This window comes from Vigna unguiculata, chromosome 7, assembly GCF_037176805.1.
Source record: "Vigna unguiculata cultivar grain cowpea cultivar isolate G323 ecotype 2 chromosome 7, ASM3717680v1, whole genome shotgun sequence".
In the NCBI taxonomy this organism is placed as follows: domain Eukaryota; kingdom Viridiplantae; phylum Streptophyta; class Magnoliopsida; order Fabales; family Fabaceae; genus Vigna; species Vigna unguiculata.
This window is the reverse complement of record NC_140798.1, coordinates 44,442,660-44,457,219: the sequence shown is the minus strand read 5'-3', so window position 1 is coordinate 44,457,219 and position 14,560 is coordinate 44,442,660. Positions and strand designations below refer to the sequence as shown.

The 14,560-nt window shown below is 33.4% G+C and overlaps 3 protein-coding genes across 3 annotated transcripts; 1 reads left to right on the top strand and 2 right to left on the bottom strand.

Moving 5' to 3' along the window:
* Nucleotides 1–571: 571 nt before the first annotated feature.
* On the top strand, nt 572–3,496 carry LOC114190183 (protein SOB FIVE-LIKE 5-like). The gene is made up of 4 exons (XM_028078978.2): nt 572–1,389; nt 1,519–1,602; nt 1,682–1,749; nt 1,843–3,496. The coding sequence occupies exons 1-4, from the start codon at nt 982–984 to the stop codon at nt 1,874–1,876; spliced, it is 594 nt and encodes a 197-aa protein (XP_027934779.1). The 5' UTR covers nt 572–981; the 3' UTR covers nt 1,877–3,496.
* A 929-nt stretch (nt 3,497–4,425) lies between these two features.
* Nucleotides 4,426–5,300, bottom strand: LOC114190184 (photosystem I reaction center subunit N). Its single transcript, XM_028078979.2, has 3 exons — nt 5,005–5,300; nt 4,867–4,913; nt 4,426–4,755 (listed from the first exon to the last, which is right to left on the bottom strand). Exons 1-3 carry the CDS (start codon nt 5,222–5,224, stop codon nt 4,624–4,626), a joined length of 399 nt encoding a protein of 132 aa, XP_027934780.1. The 5' UTR covers nt 5,225–5,300; the 3' UTR covers nt 4,426–4,623.
* Nucleotides 5,301–6,913: 1,613 nt separating this feature from the next.
* On the bottom strand, nt 6,914–10,078 carry LOC114189875 (methyltransferase). Its single transcript, XM_028078596.2, has 8 exons — nt 9,769–10,078; nt 9,345–9,418; nt 8,660–8,802; nt 8,500–8,546; nt 8,296–8,404; nt 8,075–8,136; nt 7,654–7,768; nt 6,914–7,383 (listed from the first exon to the last, which is right to left on the bottom strand). Exons 1-8 carry the CDS (start codon nt 9,928–9,930, stop codon nt 7,232–7,234), a joined length of 864 nt encoding a protein of 287 aa, XP_027934397.1. The 5' UTR covers nt 9,931–10,078; the 3' UTR covers nt 6,914–7,231.
* Between the last annotated feature and the right edge of the window lie 4,482 nt (nt 10,079–14,560).

Sequence of the window (14,560 nt, the reverse complement as noted above, 5' to 3'; positions counted from 1 at the left end):
GTGGGTATTTAAAAAAAATAAAAATAAAAATTTAATAACATATTTTATCGTAAATTCAAATTAAATACAATACATAACATTCATAATTTTCAAACAAAATCTAAATAAATAATTTAATTAGTGTTTAATGACAGCTTACAAAAAATGATTTTTTTAAAAAACTAATTGATAAAAAAATCTCATTCAAAATCAATATATTAATACTTTAATCATGTTATTTTTTATTTTTTTTAATTTAAATTAGAGTATAACGAAAATAAATATTCACGAGTACGAATATTATGATACTCGTACCGTCGTGTTAACATGCGAATATTAAAAATATCCTTACTCGTTATCATATACATTTTCTATCCGTTATTTATCTACATATATTCGCGAATACAATTTTTTTACATGCATATGCCTATAAAATCCTATTCGCGAATACGAATAATCTTTTTTACATCCCTGTACTTATAAAATCCAACGTGGGAGTGACCTTTACTTGTATGACTAAACAACACAGTTTGCTAAGCATTATATATGATTAAAGTGTTGTTCTAAATAGGATGATAACAGTGATGATATGCGAAGAGAGAAAGAGGAAATAGAGTTGAAGCATGTTTTGTTTGTTAAGAGTGTACACAGTGCTTCGCTGTCTAGCATGTGAAAGAGGTGTGGCTCACCCAACTGGCACTTACTCATTCGCATACCAAGCGCAATGAGAAGAGAATGAGGACAAAACTGCTCTACCATTTATTTCACTCTCATTCTCTATACTCTTTTCAACCTCACATTCGCTCTTCTTCTGTCTCTCTCTCTCTCCACATTGCTCCCCAAACCAAAACCAAAACCACATTGCCATTCCCTTAATAGCCTCTGCAACACTTTCATAATTTCTTTCATTCTTTTCTTCCTTTTACCACTGCAAAAACTCACTCTTTCATCACTCCTCTATTTTCCTATATACTAGGAAAAACAAAAAGTAAACACACCAAGATGAACACACTTGGTTCAGAACTACGCACCAGTGGGTGTGAGTCTGGTTGGACTCTATACCTGGAACACTCTTTCCTTAACCAGAATGCTTCTTCACATCGGGGTGGAACTGAGGGGTTCTGTGAAGAGGAACAAGAACACAAGGACAAAAGATTCAAAGATGAGGACTCTGGGGAGGAGGATTTGTCCATGCTTTCTGATGCTTCTTCTGGACCTCCTCTTTTTCCACACTACGACTCTTACTTCAAAGAAGATCTCAATGGCTGCTTCTATTCTGCTTCCGAGGCAGTGAAGCTGGCCAAGACTAGTAAAAAGAAGCAGAAAGTTAAGGAAAATCAACACCTTGAGGATCAGCATCTCACTTTTCTTCACGACACCGCTAGCTCTCCTGTCTTTGACTTTTCCACTGTATGCTCCATGTTTGTTTTCAAAGCCAAGAATTTGTGCTTGCATGTTATTTCCTCGTTTAGTATTTTACCGAAAACGGTGAATCCCTTGAATGTGTTTTGTCACTCATGGTTCTTGAAAAATTTGCAGGACAATGTTACAAGGGGCAACCAACAGACATCTGTAGGGAGTGTGGTTGATTATTCACAAGGTTTTTCGGCAACTTATTTTATGGTACTTCACTTTGCTCTCTTCTTTTGATTTCGCTATTTCACACTTCTTTAAAAGACTACAACCATTTATATTCTTTCAGGGAAGATCGTCATTCCAAGAAGAACACTTCGGTTTCTTACAATCAGAAAACGAAGTCGAAGGCAACAAGTAAGTTTTTCTTGTATGTACATGAAGAAGAAAACAGATTTCGAATTTTTGGTTATGATTGAGATCTTTTAATATGCATTCTTTGTTTGACAGATGGTATGGAGGAAAAAGGATGGGAATAAGGTGAATATATAAATATATGTGTGTGTGTGTGTGTCGGTTCTGCTAATGGCTGTCTCTGCAATGGATGGAGAATCGTGGTGTTGAAAGGGACCCTGTACCTTTCTCTTTTTTTTTTTTTCTTTTGTAGCCGTTCATGTAGTGGGAAACAACATGAAAAGACAAGTTAGATTTATTTTTTTTGTTTACTTTTTTGCTTTAGAAATCTTATTTTCTTGTCAATGAATGATGATTACATTTACAAGGCATATGTGTGTAAGGATGCTCCTCTTTTGTTTCCATGAAGCCTCAGGCACAATATAAATGCGGCACTAACAACATTCCATTGGTTCAAATATTCAATTAAAAATGAAATATTTGGCTTTATTAAGGTATTATATCTAAATTCGCTTCCTGATCTTTAATTTAAAATGCAAAAATGTTAATATGAACTCAGTATAGTATCACTTGTTTTAGAAACAGAACTAAAAAGAAACTTTTCACTCGTGAAAGGAGTGAGGAGGAGACTAAGACATGCTATCGATAATTTAATCGCTGCCGACTTTACATAAAAAATGGTGGTCACAGATGATTTAGATTTTGGTTACGTGATTGTTTTGTGAGTTAGGTACATTTGATTAAGTAGAATGTTTATATTAGTAGTTATGATTAAAAGTTAATGAAAAAGAGACAAGGGGTTTAAGAGTGTTAGGAGGAGGAGTGAAGAGAAGGGATGGGTTTTAAGGTTGATGTTGGAATATTTGGCATGTCTCTCTCAAAATCTCTTTCAAGCTCTGGAGATCCTGCCTGTGATCTTCCTGACCCAAAGTAACATGCCCCATTTTGTTTAAAATATGATATTTGATGTTGGTTTGTGTGGTCTTGTTCCCTCCAACTCTGTCTGCTTGGAAACTGTCATAGGACTTGATGTCATCCATAATTCTGCCTTTCATTTTTTTTATTCCTTTATTTATTCCTAGTTCGTTCCTATTAAAATAAAGGGCCAAAATATCTGCCACAAGTCCAGAAATCTTCAACAAAGCTAAAGAACATACCCAACACAATCTAGGATCACAAAATCATAATCTCAATCCACATGTTTTACATAATTCAGTTATTGTAACTAATTAACCTATCCAGTTTTAAATAATAATTATGAAATAACAGAGAGTAATGTTTTGAAGTTAGATAATGGTGGTGTTGATAATGAAAAGTTAAACATGCAGGAGAAATGAAATTGTAGAGAGACAGAGAAAATAATTAAAAAAAGTTATGATATTCCTTGGCTTGGTTGGTGCATTCAATATAAATGGATAAGAATGAAAAAGGTTGTGGGGGGAAACATTTGTGTTCTTCCAACCACCGCCCAAACCAAACCCCTCTGTCATTGGAAGAGGGTAAGGAGGGTGCTTCGATGCTTCCAACAAGTTTATTGTCTCATCTCTTATTTATGTGATGATGGCCAATTTAGTTTCGATGTTTCCGTTTCTCTGGACAATGTCTGTACTCTTGAGGATTCAAAGCTCTGTGCCAAGAACATGATAATTTATTGTATAGTCTGAAACTATACCTGATTTCTCACAAATTTCTATGTAATATGCAACGAGCTTTTTCATTTTAAAAAACACTAATAACATTCAATTATGTATCCCATCAAAATAAGCTAAATCACTGTGAATATTGCATCACTGCATAATTCTATTTCATGGTTGGAAGCAAAGTGTATACTGTTACTGGTATTCTATTTTATAACGCAGTAAAGGTGCAGTGCAATAGCTTTTTTTCCCATTTAGAGAGAAACATTGAAAAAGTTTAGCAGGCAAAATCATTCTTCCTTCACCTTTTAGTCAAAAACCACACTTCAAATCCCAAAGGAATTTTATTTTCTTCCTTGAAAGTAAAGGTGAGAGTGTAGACCCTTATTTTGGTAACTGGTACTAAATTTGCACTGTTCAATCTGGCCTTCACATGTGGGACACAGGACTCTCATATACACCTTGAGGACAAGATCACCTAACCAACTTGCTCCATTGGATAACTATTTGACTCATCATGAAATTTGAAATTTGATCCTTTACAGTGTTAGTACAGACAAAACATTGAAGGAAGATAGCCCTTTGTACAGGCAAAGACGGCTAGAGATTTGACTTCAAATATAACTTTGAACCATTGGTGAAACAAATTAATTCTTTGAAGCAAAGTTCATGATAAAAGTTTTAAAATTAAATCTGGCTTTAACTAGAAATTGTGAGCATAGAATGCATGTGGAATTTGGATTGGTGAACCTAAAAGTAATGTTTGACCATAACACCAAATCATTCCGTAGTTTAGTGACAGATTTATTTTTGAGGGAAGACTTTGAGGCTTTGGCCTGCCAATAATATTTCTTGTGCTTTGAACAAAGTCATGGCAATGCAGTGAAATGCTTATCTTATTATGCCACAGACAATTGGGTCTCCTATTCAGTGACGCAACTTGCAAGAACAAAATTGCCAGCATATCCAAATACCCCACAAGATAAAACCAAATCAAAAAGAAATCCCACAAGGCTGGAATTGTTGGAGACAACGAAGAATGTGATGCCAACCAATGTCAAATTAAACTCATTAATTCAATCACCTGAAAAGGTTGTACTCAGAGGATTTCAAGGACACAGTAAATCACAATGTACAGGGTTCCTAAGTGTGTACAATTCCATAGGTAGAGAGCTACAGTCTACAAAAGCAAGTTCAGTGTCATCTGAACAACCATTGAAAAGTAAAACAAGAAAACCTTTCACTTGTTTTTTTGAAGCCAATCAAGGATACCCTTTTCTGTATCTGAAACTGTCCCATCCCTTCTCTTCAGCGTTCCTTCCATCAGTTCGAAGTAATCCTTGTAATTTCGCTTGTAATAACTATCCAGCCTCTGCAAACAATGCAAACAATGTGATACAAAATTAAACACAAACCTTATTCATGTATTGTACGCTAAAAGACAAATGCAAAAGTGGGGGAACTCAGCCAGTGATTTGTTTACCTCTTTGTCATTTTTCTCCTTGTTTTCCTCTGATTTCTTCTGATATTCTGGTGATAATTGATTTCATCACAAAATTATGATGTTAGGAAGAGCAATAGAACTTGTCATAACAGAAGAAGCGTAAAGAGAAAAGTGTACTTTGAAGAAGCTGAGTTCTAGAGTCAGGTATTTGGGTGGTGGCAATTAGAGTGGATAAGACAATGCCTCTTCTTCCCAATTCCAATTTGGTGTTTAAGGTTGGTGTGGATGTGTGTGCTGCTTTCCCCTGTGTTCTAGGAACTGCTTGCAAATTAGATGAAGCATACTTGTTTAGTGTAACAGTTAGTGCCATCAATATGCTTTGCCCAATTGAACTCATTGGATATTTTTATTTGTCTTGAATGTGTCTTGCTAACAGCCTAGAATCAAAGAGTTATCCAAATGGATAATGAGATGAGGCAAGGCAAGACGTGTGGACGAGCTTTTGTAGGTACTAACCGATGAAAGAAAGAAAAGAAAAATCTCATGCGGTTATGCAGAGAAAATCTTATATCTAATTCCAGAAATAACAGAAGATTTTACGTTGCAGTTACTTTTACTTTTATTATTTTTAATTTTAAGAAATATACTAGTAATATTATTTGTTTAGTTTCTAATTCTAAAGTTTTTAATATTTAAATTAAAAATGGAAGGTAAGTTTTATTTACAGTCGTAATATGATAAGTTAAATATAATATGATAAATTTTATACGTTAATTAACCAAAAGTGAATAATATGGAATTGTCCTAATTTAGTTACATGTATTAAATTATGAAAATATTTTTATAAAAACTTTATTTTCGCTGAGAGAGCAATTAAATATAACTTTATTTTTATCTTATAAAGATTGGCAAGATCTAAAAGGACTGAATATTTTATCTTTCAATAATATTGTGACATATGTCTTCAGCTATTTATAATACTTTATTTTAATATAACTTTTCATAACATATAATATTTAAAATCAAACATAAAAATCAAATCAAATTTCGTAATCGTGACTTTTATATTCAACACACAAATCTACTAACAGCTAAAATTGCAAACTAAATAAATTTATGGATATAACTATCCATCACAATAATTTTGAGTTACAATAGTATTGATCATCACACTATTAGATTTTGAAATTGAAAAAATATAAAAAAACAAGCTAATTTTTTAATCAACCAGATTGTGGCCGACCTCAAGCAAAATCTATACAATTTTTTTGAAAGATTAATATAATTTAATGAATAAACAGTATAGTGTCCAAGTCCGGTTTAGAGCGGTCTATCAAACCAGTTCAACATATGTTTTTATCTTTAATTTTCACTTTTATTGCATACAAACTCCATTTTAATAAAATTGTTTTCCACTCATTTCAAGTTTTAAATCTGGATAACAATTAATATACGGTCAACATTATTTAGGCACTTATCAACTCACGTTTTTAAGATAATGTAATCGAACTATTTAAGCTAATTATCACTTAAATATTGTTTACTGAAAAGTTAAAAAAAATACTGAATCTAGTTACGGATAATTGAAAATGTTTACAATTTCATTCTTACATTGATATTTGACTATTTTAATAGCTAATTTTATCTTGTATACTTGTTTTTAAATATTTATTTTCTCTTTCATATTTATCTTTAACCTTTTAATAATAAGAGACATGTCTTTTCAAGAGAAACGAACCTCTTAGATGATGAATCATGATGCCTCCGGAGACTAGTCTTTTTCGGCTATAAAATAAGCTAAGTTCAGACAAGAATAAGGATAATCCAGACAAAGAAAATCAATAAATTAAAATGAATTACTTTGTTATAGTATTGTTGGCCACACATCACAAGTGATACTTGAGCAATGAGCTTTGAAAGAACAGCATACGACAATAATTAATTACATCGAATTACCTTATGGATATAAATTGTTATGCCCTATAAATATGAGGTGTGTCCGGAATACCAAACAGGACATCTAAATAATATAACAAATACAAACTTGATGATCAAAAGGGCAAATAATATTGAGCAATAGGGAGAGTGGGACAAAAATCTTTAGATTTAATTAAAAACATGACATTTCAGAAGGAGGTGGGAAGAGAAATACGATCTAATTATACCCCAAGTCACTAATAAATTCCCGTGTTATCAATTTTAGAAATTACATTTGTGCAGAACTACCCGATGTGTCTTCAAATTATTGCCTTGCCACGGTTGGACTTATGAAGAGATAGCCACAGTGAATTCTCTCAAATAGAGAAGGAAAAGTTCTACAAAATCTTTACAGCTTTATCTCTGTTGCAATAAATTAATCTAAAAGACAAAACATAGTCATGCCTGACCAACCTACACTGAGGAATCAACTGACCGAAGTTTGCAGTGAGTCAGACCATAACATGACAGTTGCCAAAAGTGATATAGTGGCAGTTTCAACCCGAAGACGATGAGGTCCAAGACTAACAGCTGTAGCACCTGCTTCCATCATCATACTCGCTTCTTTCTCGGTGAAATCTGGAGAACCCGACAGCATCATAAACTAGCGTTAGTTCGATTTAAGCAAAAAATAGGTATATATATTTATTCCTGCAAAAAAACATAGCAATTAATAGGCAAGCACACATGGTTAACAGGGTCACATTTTACCCTGATGATGAGAGGGAGAATTCACCTCAGGCTCACAGTCATCCTCAACTTATTATCTTATCAGTTGAACTTCCCATTATTTCTAGACATTTGGTAAAATAAAAAGGTGAAATTGAACTGCAATAAACATATACTAACCGCCTTCTGGTCCAATAATTATTAAGCCACTGGTTTTCTTTTCCAATGATGTCAATGCACTAAGAACAGGAGTTGCTTTCGCCGTCGCAACAAGAGCTAGCTTTGATTGTGCAATCTAAGGGACAGAAAATAGACCAAGTTAAGTAATGACATCAGCATAATAAATTCAGTAATGCTATTATGTAATCATGTATATCAAATAAATAGCCAACAAATAACACAGGGATCAAATCCCTTGTTTAACTGTGAGAGGAAAGAAAAAGGAAAGCCCAACGATAGAAGAAGCATAGACATCCAGAATTACAAACAAATCACTAATTAATCCGATGGAGGTTATCACAATGTACTGGTTAAAATTCTTCTCAAGGAATTGAAATTCATGCATAATTCCAGGCTAGGTAGTATGAAATGGAGAGCTCACAAGGTGCAAAAGGTCATCAATCTCTATAGGATCTTTCAGAACCATTTCATGCAGTCGTTGACCTGCAAAAGAGGCAAAGATGCAAGGTTCACCAACAAAAACAAAATGCGGTGCCGTCTTAGACCCAAGTTTAAAATTCACTTCAGTCTGAATGAATCAAAGAAAATTCAGACGAGAGTATAATAACTGTATATCTCAAATGAAAGTATAAATATAATTACATTGTTTGGATGCTGCTAAAATGACACGTTCCAATCTGTCCACCCGATTTTCTGAGATCGATGGAGAACGTTCAGTCAATAGAGGAGTTACACTACTGGCTCCAAGTTCCTATCGCATTTAAACATGAATAAAAGAAAACAACCATAACACATTGAAGCTGTAAGTCTAACCAGATAAAACCTCAAGATATTATTGAAACGTACAGTGCATTTTTCTACAAGCCAGTCAGCACGCCCACCCTTTAGAGTACCTAGACAGGTATCGTTCTCAATGAGTCAAATTTTGATTGTAAGAACTAAAGAGTACAAAACATGCCGCAATTATTCAGTAGCTGTAGTTTGGTATAAGACTACAAGAACTTGCCAAAACCAGCAAATACGTGCAATTGTGTATTTTGTGGAGGTATTGATATCAAATCACTCGATGCAACAAAATCAAGCCCACTGCGGTCCATGTCCTGTATGCATCCTTCTACCAGACCTCCTTTTCCATTGAACAGCTGTACCCTTGAACAACATAATTAGGATCATCAACAAAATCTTCTTCAGATCAGATTGAAAGAGTAGTGCTAAAAAAATGAGCAAGAACTATCTGTTCCTTTGCATCCCTTGAATTAGTAGCAAAGAAAATTGTGTCTAAATAAACGATCCTGGCTAAACAAAATATTTGCCATAAATCATTGAAAATAAACTATCAAAGCAACTCCGCTCTCACCCGCCCTTTTCAGTACTAATAACTTAGTAGGAGACACTACCCCACAAGATTTGTGCAGACAAGACGTTCGACCTTCATCTACTTACTGTGATTTACTAATGCCTTTATACGTCTTCCTAATTGACATCGCGAAAATTATAATTACAATCATATAAACTTTTAAGGAAAAAGAAAAAGAAAAGAAAAAATGAACTGAGTTTCTCTCATAAGGAAAAATAAACTTACGAAATTTGTATGAATAAATTGGATTTTGACTCATGAAAGAAAGCGAAATTAGTATAAAACTTCAAGGAATGTCCTATATAAATAACGAGCAATCATCAATCAGAATTACCTATCGTTGGTGCTCAACCTCAGTACTTTTGTCATATGCCAGAATTCATCACCTTGCACGCGTATAACACTACCCTGCATTTTCCAGGGTAAAACTAAATAAAACTATAAACATATCTATAATCATACTAAATAAAGCACACCAACCAGAACGACAGTTTAGAAGGGGAAAATTGAAAAAGGAAATGTCAACAAGCCGTTAAAATGGCCTTTACCAAACACCAATTACGAACTTTGCTTAAGCCCTAGCTCCATGAAGCTAAGTGCTGCTTATAAATTACACCCGACAAGGATGATGACAAACGAGGGGTTCCTAACTGAAAGTGGATCCAAATTGAAACTACAAATAGTGGAATTGATAAGGACTTGTAGTAATATAAAAGAGTGACATACAAAGCAGAGAGAAAGAAGAAGATAAAGAATACCTTGGAAGGAGGAAGAATTTCGGAGTAGAAGCGAGGAAGGCCACCCCGTGACTGGTCTCCATACTCGGAAGAGGAAGAGAATGTCATTGCACGCACCGTCAGGTTTCGGAGCCATGACCGATTCACGAAGCGAAGGGTTACGCCTCCTAGGGTTTGCAACATTTCTCTTCGGCACCCAGTTCAATTTCAATTTCGTGATTCTTCTTGTCTTCACCGGAAACGGTTGGGTTGCGTTGCGTTGCAGGTGAGAAAGAAGGGGGCTTCTCCCTGCACCCCAAAGCATTTCTCCTGTACTCCCAAAACTTTTTTTGTTTTCAATTTTACCCTTAAATGAAGAAAGAGAAAACACAGTAAAAAAAATTAACTGCACTCTTACATCCAGTCAACACGAATCTGCTTTTGTTGTAGGTCTCTGCACCCCAAAAAATGCCAAAACGGATGACAGAATCCGTTTCAAGATTTTAAATATATTTTTTAATTTTTGTTTTGTTTATTTATTATGTTTTCATATATTATAATATATATCTAAAAATAAAGTAATATATATATATATAATTTGATTTGTAAATAACTTTTTCAAAAATAAATGTAATTATAAAAATAAATAAAACTAAATGATAATTAAATTTTAAATTAGATAAAAGAACGAAATTCCAAATTCGTTTCTGTTTTTTTTTTTTTAATGAAACGGAACGTGGAATCCGTTTCGCACAGAGCTGAAACGGAATTCCAAATCCATTTTTTTTTTTTAACGAAATGGATTGTGGAATCCGTTTCGGGTTTATGTTTTTCGTGCTGAAATGGAATATGTATTCCGTTTGGTTTTTTTTTTGTTTTTCTGAAACCCGTTTTAGCGTGTTTTAAACTGGTTGGAGAGGTGGAGCGTGTTTTAAAGTGGTTGGACAGGTGGAGAGAAGAGTATTAATGATTGAATTTGAATTGGTAAAGGAACACAGCCTAAGGGAAGAGTGGGGTGTGTGCATGATTGATGGGCCATGGGAGAGAGAGATTTGGGAGACGGAAGACACATTCCGTTTCATTTTTTTAATTTTTAGCAAAACAGATTGTGTAATCCGTGTCGGAGGAAGGTGAAATGGAATCCGTTTTGGTGGTTTTCTTGGTTTTTTAGAGTGTGAGATTCGTTTACGTAATTAATGTAATTAAGGAGTGAGTGTTGGAGTGTGAAATGAAAAAAAAAAGAATACTTAGAGTGATATAAAGGGGAAAGAAGACACTACCTGATAAGAGGGCTAGGTACACCAAAAACACCAAAAACAAATGTATTCTTAACTTACAACATCCCCACAACCACCTACGAACATGAGTAATAAACATATATATATATATATATATATATATATATATATATAATTTTGTAATGGGTGCGAAAATCATAATTTATAGGAAACGGAATACAGAAACCGTTTCAAAACGTTATGAAACGGATTCTGTATTCCGTTTAAGAAAAAAATTTGCAATTTTTTTGAAACGGAATACAGAATCCATTTCAAAACAATTTTTTTTATGAAACGGAATACAGAATCCGTTTCATAACGTTTTGAAACGGATTCTGTATTCCGTTTCATAAAAAAAATTGCAAATTTTTTTGAAATGGAATACAGAATCCGTTTCAAAACAATTTTTTTTATGAAACGGAATACAGAATCCGTTTCATAACGTTTTGAAACGGATTCTGTATTCCGTTTCATAAAAAATTTTTTTTTTTATGAAACGGAATACAGAATCCGTTTCAAAACGTTATGAAACGAATTCTGTATTCCGTTTTCCATACAGCTCTCACGACCACGAACCACACAAACCACAATGAAACTGAGCAAAAATTTTAATGAAAGCTGGATGATGGAGAAGAAACGGAGTAGAAGAATACTAAATAGTAACGTATAATAACGTTTTGGGGGTGCAGGGACGTTGACGCAGTAAATGGAATTTACTGCGTCCGTACCCACTTTCACCCATTCTCACAGTATATTAAATAAGGGCATAAACGTAAATTTTGGAGGTACAGGAGATTTCTTGAAGGTGCAGGGAGAAGGCGCCGAGAAAAAAAGGTTTATGGCGCGAAAAACCCACCACGGCCCATAGGTTAGGCCCATCTAAAATTCTAGTTCATGGACAATTACTTCCTGCATACCCATGATTTCTCTTTGTATATAGCAAGAAGAAAATGAGCTCATAAAATCCATGCATTTTTCGGACCATCTAGAAAAATACATTCCTAAATTAAGAAAACCCATTTCCATATAGTTACAACGAATGAGATCTTCATTGAACACGTCAATAATGGTATCAACTATTAATTGAAGGGTGGCGTTAGAAAATAAAAATGAGTGAGGTGAATAATATATAGGAAAAAGAAAATCCACAAATCCACTTCTTAAGGTTTTAAGATTTGAAAATAGTATTAAACATATTTATTATATTTGAGTTGACTCATAATTTGAAACTCATTAGACTACACGATTGTTGTATTTCGTCCGCCACCCCCATACTGTGTTCAGGATGTCTCTCATTTTACTGAATTAAATTATTTTTATATTTATATTTTTTTTCTACTTTTTGTCATATAAAAATATTACTCTTACTTCTGAGTATTTAATAACGTAAATCCTTATTTATTACTTGGTATCATTCTTATTTGTAATAAAAAGTATTTAATAAAAAGTTTAGCAGAGTATAAAAATGAATGAAACACAAATATCGTACCCGGTAAAAAATAAAATAAATGTACGTTTGAACTTTTACGGGATTGGGTTACTATTTCATTACTTCTCTGTTGAACTTTAAAATCTTCATACATAAATTTGCACTCTAGCAAGTTTTGGTGTGTAAGAAGTGACAATGATTTAAAGAAAGAGAAAAATGTGTTACTGTTTCATTTACGCCGGCTTTATCGATTATTGTAGACTTTGACTTCCTTTTTAAGGGTAAACATAAAAATGATGAGAATAATTAGCACTAGTAATCCTAGGCGTGGAAGTCAAAGATTGTAGTAATTGTAACCAACTTTTTTTTTCCAAATAGGGTTGCAAATACCGTACGACAGAGTGTGGTAGACCACATGAAAATATAAATCCACGAAGGATGTATAGTTAGGTGGTGGATCAACATTTCTAAACGCATTAATTCACGTGTTGGAAGTTCCACGTCTATGAGAGAGATAGATAATTTTATAATATATAAATGAGATGCAAACTTCATCTTATAAATCGATTTTGTAAGGTTAAATTAATTTTAAAAACCTGTTTCTAACATGGTATCGGAACTAAATTAGAGTTTATCTTAGTGAACTTTTTTGAACATTCTGTTCTACCAGCTATCAAATACCTCAATATAAGATAGAGATAAGACAATTTCATAATATATATAATATATAAGTGAATAAAAATTATTGTAATTTGATCATAGTGATTCGGAGTGAGCTGAGGGACACGCCACCATTGATAGCATGTGAAAATGGTGCTTGTAGGCCAACTTATTTACATTGGTCAACAATGCACTAACTGGGCCATAATTATGAACTTCATGCTAAATATGTTAAACAATGAACCAAAAACTTCTATATAGATAATATCTCTGTTTTTAAAACCAAAAATGAACGGACACAATAACAGATAGATAAGATAAACATTTTTTCCTCTTGCTTTTAAGTAATGATGTGCTCTGTGGGCATGCAGCCGCAAACTCCACTGCTTCTTTCAAACATCATATGTTTCATATCATTAAAGTTTCTTCACAATTCATTTTACATTCATTGGATCATATATTTTTGGTAAAACACATTCAATTTGTAATTTTTTTTCTTGTGATAATATTAATAGGTTAAGTCAGAGTGGAAAGGGATACAGTACATTCAAGCATTCACGTAAGCATGAGTCTGAGATATTGGATGCATATTTATAAAATAAAATATGTAACACATTTCATCTTAATAAATGGTTGTTATTAATTGAATGTGTGTGAATGCATGAATACCCTGGCAATAGAAATATGTTCAAAGAGGATACCACTTGATGACCTAAAGGCTATAAAGCATATCCAGTGTGATCACGATGACTGATTATGAATATGCTTCACTTTTATACCATTTTTGCCAACCTTCTAGTTATGAAGCCAATGGTGGAAAAGATACATTGGAGAGATTGGGTTTGAACTTAGAGAATTTTTTTCTGAAGGAAAAGTCGTGGAAACTTCTCTTTTCTTAGAAATGAAATTAGAGAAAAGAAAAACTTAATTAACTTTGCTTAATAGAAAGATTATTAGATTAAGACTTTTGTTGGAATAACTTTTGTCCAGATGATGTTTCCATCACCCAACCCACCAAAGAGTTTTCTATTGGTACGATTTGAAGCAAGAAGGAAAGTATGTGTTCCTTTTCATATTGGTGAGGAGCAAGCAAAACCAAGAGGAATATTCGTGGAATTGTCAAAACCATGGTATTCATAATGCTAATTTGTTATTATCGTCTTAACCACAGAATAATTGCTTTTCAAAAGACACAATACATAATTCAAATCATTTCTAACACAGGGCCTTACAAATAGCTTAAATTCAAATCAGCATGAAAAGATTCAAACTTACAAGAAAAATGATATTGTTTTTCTACTTAAATTTGAAATCAATTTATGGTTTAAATGTTTGTCTAGACCATTAAATCATAATGCAAAACAAATTATTGTTGCGGTGCCAGCCAAAGAATACAGTGAGCCGACCAAACCAGACTTAAAAAGTTTAGCTTTACTAAGTTTGATTTGTTTATTTAGCACACTCAATA